Source organism: Struthio camelus, chromosome 4, assembly GCF_040807025.1.
Source record: "Struthio camelus isolate bStrCam1 chromosome 4, bStrCam1.hap1, whole genome shotgun sequence".
Taxonomy (NCBI): Eukaryota; Metazoa; Chordata; class Aves; order Struthioniformes; family Struthionidae; genus Struthio; species Struthio camelus.
In genome coordinates, this window is record NC_090945.1 from 80,912,984 (window position 1) to 80,925,302 (window position 12,319).

General features: G+C 46.6%; 1 protein-coding gene across 1 annotated transcript in view; it reads left to right on the forward strand.

Moving 5' to 3' along the window:
• The window catches only part of SMYD1 (SET and MYND domain containing 1), a 30,743-nt gene that overhangs the window by 1,313 nt on the left and 17,111 nt on the right, over positions 1-12,319 (forward strand). Inside the window, exons 2-4 of the mRNA XM_068943731.1 lie at positions 427-521; positions 598-710; positions 1,075-1,880. Coding sequence (XP_068799832.1) covers positions 1,744-1,880 — 137 coding nt within the window. The 5' untranslated portion in view covers positions 427-521; positions 598-710; positions 1,075-1,743. The remainder of the gene's footprint in view (positions 1-426; positions 522-597; positions 711-1,074; positions 1,881-12,319) is intronic.

Here is a 12,319-nt window from a genome sequence, read left to right on the forward strand (position 1 = left end):
TAGCAACACTCCAATTTTGGGGGGAAAAAAATCAGCGCCCGGTTTTAAGGGCTGGTTGAGATGTCTAAAAGGCACTTACACCCAGGGGAATTAAACATGGATAGCAGAGCGTCCTGATATCTCGTGTTATGTATCACACAAGTAGAGCATTGTGATTAAAATTGTAATTGCCTTTAGTGACTTTTATAGCTGTGCAGCACAAATGCTGGGAGGTGTATGCTGCCAGCTCTGCTGGGTGCTCCAGCCCTCCTCAGTAAGGAATGGAGGAGTCTGGTCATTTGGGGACCATTGCTAATAATCACGTGAACACTCACATCACCCTGAATTTATAGAGTTGTAGAGTGATACTGTTTGTGCTTGGCACACTCAGAGGAGCTATAACACAGGATATTTCTGCTAACGTTATGATACCATATTTTTTTGTAGGAAGGGAAAATTACCAGAAGCTTTTAGCGGTGGTTGCTGAGCAGTTCTGTGACCGTCTTGGAGATGGCAGCAACACTTCTCCCTGCCTTGACTAGGTAAAGCATGTCTAGAGATGCACAGGAATTAAATTCTTTACCTCCCTGCACCTCGTGTTCCTTATCTGTTAATCAGTTATATTTTTCTGTGCAGCAAGGAGGTGTGGGAAGAGGTTTGCAAACCTTAACGCCTGCGGAGTGCTTAGAGATCCAGGAGGAAATAGAACCAGGTTTACTCGTGATAGAAAGGTGAGATTACCATGAATTAGCAACATGAAGCATTGCTAAATGATAATAAAAGGCCGAATGACAGTCTGGGCTGGGTTAAATTTCTGCAGTGAGGTTGTCTGTTATATCTGGAGGCCTTCCCTTGTGCCACCCTGAACTTACACTGGCTTCTGGGAGCAGCAAGCAAAGCAAGGGCCAGCGTTCCCATGCGTTTGATCTGTCCGGTGTCTCCTCCTTTTATATTAACGTAGGCCAAATTCCCCTGTCTCTTCTGCGTTTGTGCATTGGAGGTGAAGAGAGCCCTCAAATGTGCTGCTGCCATTTCAAAAAGTATAGTGCATCCAAAATTGCATGAATATCAGACATGTCCTTCTCATTTCTGCAGCTTGTGCCAAAGCGCTGCTGTCCTTCCAGCTCCTTCCAGGCTGCTCTGTGAGCTCTCTGCCAGCATTTGGGAAGCGATTCCCCTTTTCCAGGCTCCGGTGGCAATGGAGGAGGCATGTGTTTCGCTGTTATCCCTGCTTCAAATCACAGGCCATCTCCTCGAGGATAAAAATAAAGTAGCATTGTTTAATTTCTGGAAAAAGCCAGATGACAGTAGAAGGGGTCAGAAATATGCGTTCCAGCCCTCCCCGTCCCACTGTCTCAGCTGTTGCTTCCTGAGAGACAGAAGCATGTGGTTACTAAAAATACCCTGCAAAGAGAATACATTCCCTTTCCAATGGGAGAGCATAAATTAATCTCCGAGTCCTAACATACACAGCCGCTTGTGGCTGAGAGAAACAATTCCAAACGTGGTTTTTGGAGAGGGGTTTCCTAACGCAGCAGAGGTCCCAGCCCTTTGATTTCCCTGCCTCGGTCGGCACCATTGCGCCAAAGAGCTTCGCCTCCTGTTCCCACCCCCTTGCCCTCCTATGGGAAACGGTGCCGCTGGGGGTGGAGGTAGACCAGCCTGCTTATAAGCGTGCTTCTGTGGCAAGTCGAAGTTGACGGGAGTGACGAGAGGTTTGGTGTGCTCCAAGATACCCATCTCCCATGCTGTAGAGTCCTTGAGATGACCAAAGGGGGAATGGAGTCCGTCGAAGTGTTCACAGCGGAAGGCAAAGGCCGCGGCTTGAGGGCGCAGAAGGAATTCCTGCCCGGGGATGTCATCTTCGCAGAGCCAGCCTACGCTGCTGTGGTTTTTGATAGGTAAGAGAAGAGCGCTTGTAAAACAGAGATCAGAAGCTGTCTGGGTGCAAAGCTTGATCTGGCTGGGTGGGTAAAAGTTTGAAAGTGTCTGGATAGCATCAGCGAAGGGCGTGAAGGGAGGTCAGAAGCACTTCTATCACACACGCACATCCTCAGCTTACAGTCACTGTGCTTCCTGTGGTCAGATGAGGCTTTTTATTTGAAATAAGGCACAGTTTGTTTACAGGATGTGAGCTTGCAAGATGCTTGGTGCCTTCAGCTTTTACCAAACGCGATGAAAGTTGAGTGTGTTCGATGTCTCCCCAAACTGGACCCATGTTACTCTCCAGTGAGCTGCCAGGACTGTAATTCAGTTACAGCCATCTCTGACTTTTCTGAAGCTTCCACTGTTCAGCGTGAGATGAAGGGGAGTTGTATTGTGCTCTGCTCACAGGTACGACCTCCCGGCTGTGTATTCTTCAAGGGCATCGTGATGAATCCTGAGACTGAATTTTGCCCCAAATTGCCAGTGACTTTAGTGAATGTTCTGCAGACTTAATAGTGTAGTGAGTGATTCTGCCTGTTTGAGCTTTCCGTGAATGAATCAGCTCTGTTAGCAAGGTCTAGGATGGAATCAGATGAAGTTGATTTGTGTTACTGTGTGATTTGGCAGTAGCAGAGAATTAGGGATCAAATGGGCAGAGCAGGTAAGAAGTATTTTTGTGTCTTTCATTCACTTTTTCCTCGCCTTTATAATATCAGTGGGAGAACATGTTTATGCACCTATACAATAGCAATAATGATACTGTTTTTAAATTTCATTTCTATATGTCATTGCAAGAACACACCATTAAAAATGAAATTTTTTTCATTTAAAAAAATGTTAAATTCTTGAATAACGTCTGGAACTGATCGATTACAGTAGTTAATGTCAAAACTATCTCTCCTTCACATGTCCTTTTAGCTCCTGCGCTTTAGTTTCCCTTGTGTCGCTAGTTGGGAACTCTCTATGATACTGTGTTTGCTTCAGAAGTTCCTGTTGGCAGTGAGTTCTACTATATGCTGTATTAAAAATAATAATTATCCTTTAAACCATTGAAAACATTTTGCCTTTTGATTCCTGGATGAATTTCTTTTTTCTTCTATGTGAAGCACTTGTGAGCATCATGTATATAGCGGAGCAGTTCATTAGATCATGTTGAAGAGCTACAAGTTCCCTGCATTTTCAAATGTCGCTTGTGTAATGTGAGGAGAAACTATCACCACACCAGCTCTTAGACTGCAGACTCTGATCCAGGCTTAGGTTTCCAACTGAAAACCTGTGATGGGGAGAGATGCGCTTCCCTCCCTATGCAAGCTGTGTTTATTTAGCTTCCAGAGGGCAGATCCAGACGCTGAGCAGCAAGGAGGTAAAGTAAACACATCACTTCTCCGTGACTGCAGAGGATGGGGGCGGTTTCAGTCATTCTTATCTCTCTGCTGCTGCTTCGTGCTGCCATGGCCAGGACTCTTGCCTTCCTCTGGCATATTTCATCCCAAAGCACTTCATATATGCCAGTGATGAAATGCATTCCCGACATCTCTGAAGGGGATGGTGCCAACTCAATACTTGTTGCTTAGCACTCAGCGGGGAACATCCTGCGCCTAAGACATAATGGAAACCTACATTTTTATTGCAAAAACTACTCTGATGTGTTTCATGCACACCCAGGGCTTTGGTTTTGAAGGTACCTTCTACCACTGTGTCAGAGTATTATCCCAGGGTATTTTTATATGAGTTTTTCCATGCCCACAAACAAACATACATTTGGAGACAGGAGTTGTCACTGTCTCTGTATGGCTAGAAGAAGGACCTGAAATTGGTGTTGAGTCTACAGTATTAAAAAGGTGCTCAACCCTGCAATGGGACATCTGAAGTCCAGAGTCCCTCAGCCTAAATCCCCTCAGCGTGTTAATCTCTTGCTGAAAGCAGTGTATGTGTGTACTATGGAAAGAGAATTTAAATAGGAATAATTGGGGGGCTTAATTTTTAAAGTATTTCATTCATACCTCCTCACTCAGATAGGTGACCAGATTTGCCACCGAGCTCAGCTTTCTGCACATGTGAGGGCCACTCTGGAAGCACAAAGGTGCAGAGTACTTTTTGAAAATTTAGCCCATACCTTGCAACCGTTTTAGGAGCTCAGTTTTTTGGGAAGTCTGGTCCCAAGTGTGGATGCTGAGCCCTTGAAAAACTGCCCCTGACAGTGCTGTTGAAAACATGGTCCTACATGGGATGTATATGGATAGCTGTAAAGCTATAGTGGTCACAGCGCAATCTTCTGTGTGACTGAATGTGATGTGGCAAAACAGCAGAGGAAGTGCAAGCGTGCTTTTTGGAGTAGTGGGAGCAGATCCTCTGAGATACAACATCGTTTTCTTGGTGTGGTCGTACTACAGGATAATGCTTGTGCCTGGGAACGAAGTTGTGATGAGATGGGAGGTATTGCCGCCCAGAAATGTGGGAGCCCCAGAAGAGTTGATGGTCATTTGACTTGGTGAAGAACATGGCTCTGAAATAAGAAATTCACATTTTCTGCTGGAGGTGTTTAACTTTTGGTATCTAGGTTTGGAACCCCACATAATGCCTGGAGAGAGCCAGTCCCATCTGGAGGGCTGTTGAGTGCAGGAACCTAACTTACACACTCTGAAAGACCATAAGAAGAACATACCTCTTTGCCCTGACTATATGGGGAGCTAGGGAGCCTGAGCAGCTCATCTTGGCACCAGTGTGAGGTGCTCACAGCAGAAGGCGTGGACAAACCATGCTTCGGGCTTCAGTGATGCAGAGGCCCTATTCTGCAACACAGTGAGGAAAATCACTTGCCGTAAATTGTACTACATATTGTTGCAAGGAATTGCAGAAGCAGTTTTGACCTGAGGCTGTCACCCAACCGCTTAAGTTGATATGAATGTCTGTATTTTAGGAGGAGACTGAGTTTGAGGAGGTGTTGAGAATTTGTCTTCCCAGCAAAAGAAGAAGCGTTTTCTTTGACAAAATTCTGCAATCAGCCATCTCACTGTATGGAAAGGAGACCCATCATTTACACTGGAACAATATACAGGGTGATATGATGGCTTATCCAGTTTGGACTCAGCTTGCAAATTAAGACACCCAGAACTAAGGTCTATACGTGTCCACAGAGAGCTAAGGGCAGGATTCAGTTGCCTACACACGGTGTCTAGTGTCCTTTGAGATGCCCTGAGGAGTCTGAGATGTCCACATAAAGCTGACAGGTACAACACAGGATTTATTAGAGTCACGCAGCATCTCAGACCAGGCGAGTGTCCCTGCAGAGCCTAAAATAACACTAGGATCCTATGTTTAGGCATGTGAATCCAGGCCTAAGTGCCTAAGTGCTCGCTGTAGCCAATGGAGTGCTATTCTGCAAAACTGGACGCAGATACCTACCTACCTTGGTGAGCTGAATCGCTTTCAAAGCCCTGCTGAGTTTTTTGACTGGATCTCTGCTTAGATGCCTAGTGGACACCATGTGGGTGTCTAATCTGCAAACTGCGTCCCCTTCCCTGGAAGTCCCAGAAGTTCACACAGAACATAATTTAAGGCTGGCCAGGGCTCGTACTCTCCAGCCCAGCAACGGCCATCTGAGCAGGAGTTTTTTAAATGATGCCAGGGAGCTTCTGATCCAAAAGTACAGAAGCCTCAAAGTGAAGCTAGAGTAGTCTACTGTAAACATCAGCCAGCTCATAACTTCTTAGATTTTAAAACCAAGGTATGATTGTCAAAGCTGACCCTCTTCTTAGCACAGTGGTTACCTGGTGACAACTCCTGCATCAAGCCCATTCGATCTCTCTCAACTAGAGCAGACAGTTTTGAGAAATGACAAATACTGATATAAAGGGGGTGCAGAACTCAGTGCAATCTCAGGTATTTCGCTATTTGGATAAAGTGCAGACACACTCTCTGATCCTTGTTTGAATCAGCCTTGCTGTTATCAGCTAAAATAACACCAGTCAGTTAAAAACACCAGTCAATGTCAGGCCTGCTTTGCCCTAAAATAGATGCAAAAGGATAGAAACACATCCACTGAAGGAATTCTTTGCCTTTGTTGGGGTTCTTTTTCAATGTACAAATCCCCTGTGCGTTACCATTGGCCACTGCCTCTAGCTGAAGCTTGTTCTAGTGCTTTACTTACCTGGTGAGGTTTAATCCTTCTCACCCTCCCTCTTCACTTTCTCTTTGAAGACCTCAGGTCTCCTTTCGTCATGGCCACCTTCAGGACGGTGGCGTTCCTATTGCCTCCGCAAAATGTGCAGTATGTGACCTTCTCTTTTGGCATGTGTGTTGACTCTCAAGCCTGTAAGAGTTTACATTTCCCACAGGCATAGGTGAAGCCTGATATATCTCTGTCAGCCTTCTCTTGATGGGTTTGCTCTTTAACCGTTAGGGTTTGAGAGACAGTAAGCAAGGCAAACAATATCATGTGGTAGAAAGCCAAGATCACCTGAAGAGTTGCTTGATGAGCAATCTGCAAATGGCAAAAAAACCTGAGATCAGGCTATTTTTATGCTTCTTTTTGATGTAAGAAACAGGCCCCGAAAGCATTTTCCAAGGGAATTGTGGGGAGATGCCTTACTGTAGCTGTGATGACCTAGGGATGTAAGAAAGGCAAAATTTTCTGCAGCTGTGTGATTCTGAAAATATTATGAAAGCAATTTCTTTCAGTTGGTATCAATGAAACCTGAGAACCAATGTGATTGTACTCACATTGTTTAGACTTTTCTAGGTTTTGATTTTGTTTGGTTATCTAGTTCATTCTAAAGCTTAAACAAAACTTGGGAGAAACCCCAGCTTTTTGTAAGGAAACCACACTCACACCTCTTTAAAAAGAGGCTGAGAAAGCTTGCAATAAAAGGCTAAAAATTAGATAGTCTAAAATAAATCTTATACCCAAATCAGACAAACTAGAATGCGTCATCCCTGATATTTCAAAGATAAAAGTACTAAGCTCCAAGTCCCTTTTTTCAGGAGCAAAACTATTCTTGCACTAATAATTTACCACTATGGGTATCCTCAGTAGAAGGCTGCTATTGAATACCTCCCTTTTCCTTTCACTGATGAAAGGGTAGGTAGATTTCCTTAGGCTGTTGTATTTAATGAAGTGTTACAGCCCTTGTTTCAAAAGCCAAGCAGACTTTGATTATGTCTTAGGCCATCGTTGCAGGATGCTGAGAGATGCCTAGCCAGCCAATAATAAATATGAAGCAGATGGAATTAGATGATCTGTGTGTGTCCTGCTATATGCAGAATAGAATAAACTCACTTCGGATAGTCTGTGAGCTTCTCATTATGTCCATTTAGCTATTCAGTGAAAGCCTAATTTATTCCTTCATGCTAGAGCTGTCTCACCTTGCTTTTCCAGATCAGTGAATGAGATGCTGCAGGGGCTTGATGGGAAATGGTGTGCATGTCTCAGAGATGAAGTGAATACATGTTATATGGCAGTGCTTACCCCACTGTCCTGACAGATCCAGCAAATCTGAACCCACCAAACTTCCAAGCAGCCACAAGAGCTGTCTGCTTCCTCTGCTTTCATTGAGAGCCATGCTTGAGGAAGCCATGGTTTAGTCAATAACGCTCTGTCACCTCTTGCATTCATTTGCTGGTGCATTGAATCACTGCTTTTGTGATTGTAGCTACATCAGGGATTGACAGTAGTCGTGCATCTCATCCAAATAATATCAGATCTCACGAGCCCCTGAGAGTTCAGCTCTATTGACACTTGGATGAGAGACCAAGGAAACCTGAGGCTCTCCAGAAAGTCATTTAATGAGCCAGTCAGTGGCACCTGACCCTCCAAGTCAGTCCTGAATCTCTGGCCTGGCAAGGCTTGGACAGGCTGGGGAAATCGTTGTGCTAATGAAGATCCTGCTTTTGGATGGGATAAAAAAAGAGGTTCTCGCTATTTGTGGTACGTGAGGACACAGGGACAGTGAATGAATGGCCAGAAATCACCCCAGAGGCCGTGGTCTAAAGCAGAAGTGTTAGAAAGCAGTTGTATTGTCTGTGTTAAAGCAAGGGAAGCCAGGCACTGAGTCTCTGAGGGTCTGAACCTCCAAAACGCATGGATAGCTGCCGTGTGTCTCTCCAGAAGCCTTCAGCACTGCCTAGCCGTGCAGCTTCCTGACCCCGTGGGCAGGGGCTGCTCTCTTACAAGGAGAGCAAGCTCTGTCTGGCTGACTGCAGCGATCTCAGGTTATGTTAAACATTTTCTAGGTCAGGCAGAGAAGGTTTTATAGCCCAGTGATTTCCACAGGCTGTGAGACTCAGGTTTAACTTCCGGCTGCTCTCACTGTCCTTGAGGTACCTTAACCACTTCTGAGGGAGGATGGAGGGACTTGCACACCTTTGGTGTCCTTGGTGTTGCTACCTCCAGGACAGGTGGTATCAGAGCATGTCCTTGGCCCTCGGGCCAAGGGAGAGCTCTGCTTTGTGAGCCCCATGCTGGGTGTCCAGCTGCAAGCACCTCTGGGATGGCATGAGTTTGCATGATTGCCAAGAGACAGCTAGGAGATTTAGGTGCTTGCAGGGCCGGGCAGTAGCTGAATGATGGTTTTTTTAAGATTTAGGGAACAATCTCAAATACCTCTGTATATACCTCATCATTTTTTACGGCACCAAGAATGGAGCCCAGGCTTCTGGGGCCTGGTAATGCACGTTAACAATAAATCTGTTGTTCTTTTAGTCCATTTCTGAGCACAGAGGATCCCACAAAGGTTTTATGAGAGAAGTGGTAGTTCTTATACCTGGCAATCTACTCAGATTACCTATGAGTGATTGTACCTGCAGTTTCAATACTGTATGAGCTGCTCCTTCACTTCCTCAGGAGGTCTCACATGACTTTTTTGTGCTTTTTTGCCTCTCCTCAGAAATGGTGGCTTTCCAGGGCTGGCAGCAAGTTCCACCCGTTGGGTTTCCTTTGGAAACTCTGGGCACCTGTGCAATACGTTACAAAATGAAAAGCCAACATTTCAATGTTTTCCTCTTCTGAGAGAGGAGGAGGGGAGACACAAGCCCCTATCTCAGGACTCTGGTTCTGCTGCACCATTTCCTCCTCCAACCTGTCATTCCTCTGTACAGGGAAACTTTTCTAACTGCCTTTCCCTCCTCCGTCTGCCTTCAAAACATGCAGGAGGGTGGGAGGGAACCCCATTCCCCAAGCAAGATACCTCCCCATGCTTCCCGGCACAACATAGCCATGTGGGTTTTATCAGCTCTCTGGCTCTTCTTTGCCTTACAAGGAGTGTAATCTCTCTTGTACCTCTCTGCCCCCGTGACTTGACAGCTGACAGAGCACAGCCTCGCATTTCTCACCAGCGCCCAGCTCTTTCATTTGACTTAATGGAAGTGGTTGCATCTCTCTTCCCGGACACAAACTCCCCCCGCCCCTTTCCAAGTGCTTACCTTGATTCAGGCTCCCTTCTGCCAGCTGGCACTGCTCCCTGTCATTTTACAAGCCTCATTTTTGCACATCACTTGTCTGTTGCAAGTCATCCCACTTTAAGTCCGCGGCCGCCTTCATCGTGCAAAAGCCAGCGAGCAGGGTTGATTGTGTTAGCAGCTCACATTAACAGTGCTACAGGAATGGAAGTGCATTTGAAGTGTACGGTGATATATGTAAATACACATATGTATGTGTGTATATATATTTAGATGTATAGTGGAGAGGTAGGACAGTCTTATGGCTGGGGCTCTGGGTCTGATTTCCAGCTGTGGCACAGCCTTCAACAAGTTTTTTATTTCCATGTGCCTCGATTTCCGCATTGCGGACTGTGGGTGGTGTTGATGTTCCCTTTGCCTCTGTGGTCTGTGAGCTTTTTGCAATGAGGAGAACCTCCTTCCTGGGGCTGGCAGTGTCTAAGTAATGGGACTGTAAATTGCCCCATACCCTCAAGCCTGGTGGGAGGTGGAGATAAAGTAGGCAGTTGCCTGGAGAAGCAGACTGCTGAGGGCAGCAAGTCAGCCAGGCAAAAGCCTTCTGCAGGGCGAGAAAGCCAGCTCTGCAGGTCTGCCCACTCCTCTTCCCCGTGTGTTCCTTACCCTATGCCTAGTTCTTGCAAGGTGGGAGCAACCCAGCTCCAGCCAGGCCTCATCCTTGGGGCAGTGAAACTTAGTGTTACCTGTCATGCTTAAAAGCCATGAGCCCTTAGACTTATTTACAAACCTGCTGGGTCTAATTGGATCCAGCAGCAAGGGGAAAGTCCTAAAGTTATTTGGACAGGAGACAGAAGTTTCTCCCCTGCTTTCCCAATGAAGCAAGTCCCAGGGGGAGGCAGCTGGAAGTGTAAAGTGGGGCATGTGGCGGGGGTTCCCCTTGGTCCTGGGACCTGGACACTCTCAGAGGGAGATGTGAGGTTAGACAGACCTGATACTTCCTCATCAGTTACATATATGTAGTTATAGGATGCTTCTTGGGAATTCCTGTTTTGAATCCCCAACGGAGAAGCCTGCTGTTTGTGGAAGGGGTTTCCCAGTTATGCCGTGAATATCTGACTCACGTTAAACCGCAGAGCCAGGAGCAGGAAGGCCTCGTGAGCAGCACCTATCTCTGCTGGCACCAGAGAAAGACACCTCGCATTTCAGAAAAGCTTTTGGGAATGATGGGTTTGGAGGAGAAATCTGCATCACTAGCCCATCTGTATGAAAGCTCTATGTGCCCTAAGGAGCACAGTGCTAAAGCTAACGCTGGACTAAATGGGGAGGGACTTTATGCCCTGAGAGCAGGTCGCATCATCACATCAGGCACCGTGCTCATTGCCTTTAATGTTTAACAACAGACCTGTGGGTGGCACGCTCAGGGGCCGCTGACCAGCACAAAATCATTAATATTCTTAACTTAGCAACATACTAGCCTTGTAAAGATTAAAGATTCCCTGGATTCATTAATAAAATCTCACGGTGATCATAAATGCAAGTACTTCTCCTTAAAGTTGGCATTCCAGCTGGCCTATCCCAGCTCCTTCCCCAGACAGTGCTCCTGCAAGCTCTTGAGAACTCACCTTTGCTCTGCGTTCAGCTGTTCAATTTTGCATGTTCACCTCTAGAAGGCTGCAAATCCACTTAGCCCTTCGTGGTGGTGCTCAGGGGCCTGCTGAATGGCTTCCCATGTGTAGTGAAGGTCCCTCAGATCTTCATTAACATAAGTGGCATCTGCCTGAGCATCTACCTGGAGTCACTGGGACAAGGAGATCCTTGAACCCTCCTGACCTCCGGCTCTGCACTGCTGCCTCCTGGTGGCTGAGAGCCAGGAGACACATGCCACCACCAAAAGAAGGAGCAGATGACAGCATCTCCCCACAGGTGCTCCCTCCTCCCTGTAGGCAGAGCGCAGCCGGGGATGCTGCTGAATCCAAATGCTGTCCAGGAGTCCCTTGAAGGCTCCCAGCCCTTCTGCTTTCCTGGTGACTAAACCCTGCAGTGGGAACTGCCCCACAAACTCCCCCATGGCTCGTTCAGAGCAAGAGCTACTGGTTAGCCACCCCTGTACTAGCATGGTTAAAGGTCATCCTGATATTCTTCCACTCCAAAGTCCAATCCAAATGACTGAGATGAGCTTCCTTTTGTGTTATGGAAACACTAAGAAAGCACTGAACCAAGGGCCGGAGGCCAACAGGGGTACACTCAGGGTGGGACTCAGCTCTGCGTTCAGCCCTCTACATTTAGATGGGTCCGTGCAGGTTTCCCTGTGTGAACTGTCTCAGCTCCCACTGTAGCGCATGGATATTGATGGGATCTGGCCTGTGCTCCAGCTCGCCATAGGGAGGGCTCAGCACCCCCACTCTCGGGAGATGTGCACAGGAAAGGCTGCTGCAGCATTACATAGGCTGGTCGCTCTCTGCCTGGTTGGAGCTTTCTCTCTATCCCATGTACAAAACCTGATGAGAGCTGCAAGCCGTACCTACCACACGAACATGCAACTTTGTAGAATGGTGTCTAAAATCCACAGAATTCACAGAACAGTTGCAGTTGGCGCGATGCCACCAATATAGATAAGGACTTGGCTCAGTGGCAAAATAAGTGACAAGCAAAGTTGCTTTGTGATCCATGGAAACCTATCTTCATTTCAAGCAGTGCAAACATGGGGTTTCCCCCTGCAGAGAGAGAGAGCAGGTTGGCTGTGGTCAGGACAAGCGCCTAGTTTAAGAAAATGCTAACACAGAAGAAAATGTTATTAGGAACCACCTCAATCTATCAGTCTTCTTTATTATGGTACACCTCTGATCTGTTCACTATCAGAGTATTTGATGTATATTTTTGTCCTCATGTGCCCATGTTTGGTCCCTCTAGCTCAGTGGCTTTTTGAGTCTTTCAGGCATGGTGGTGGTTGCTGCTCCATTTTGTGCAATGGCGTATGTGAAGCCTAGGAAAGCATCAGTGCTCTGCATGGGTTTCTGTTCAG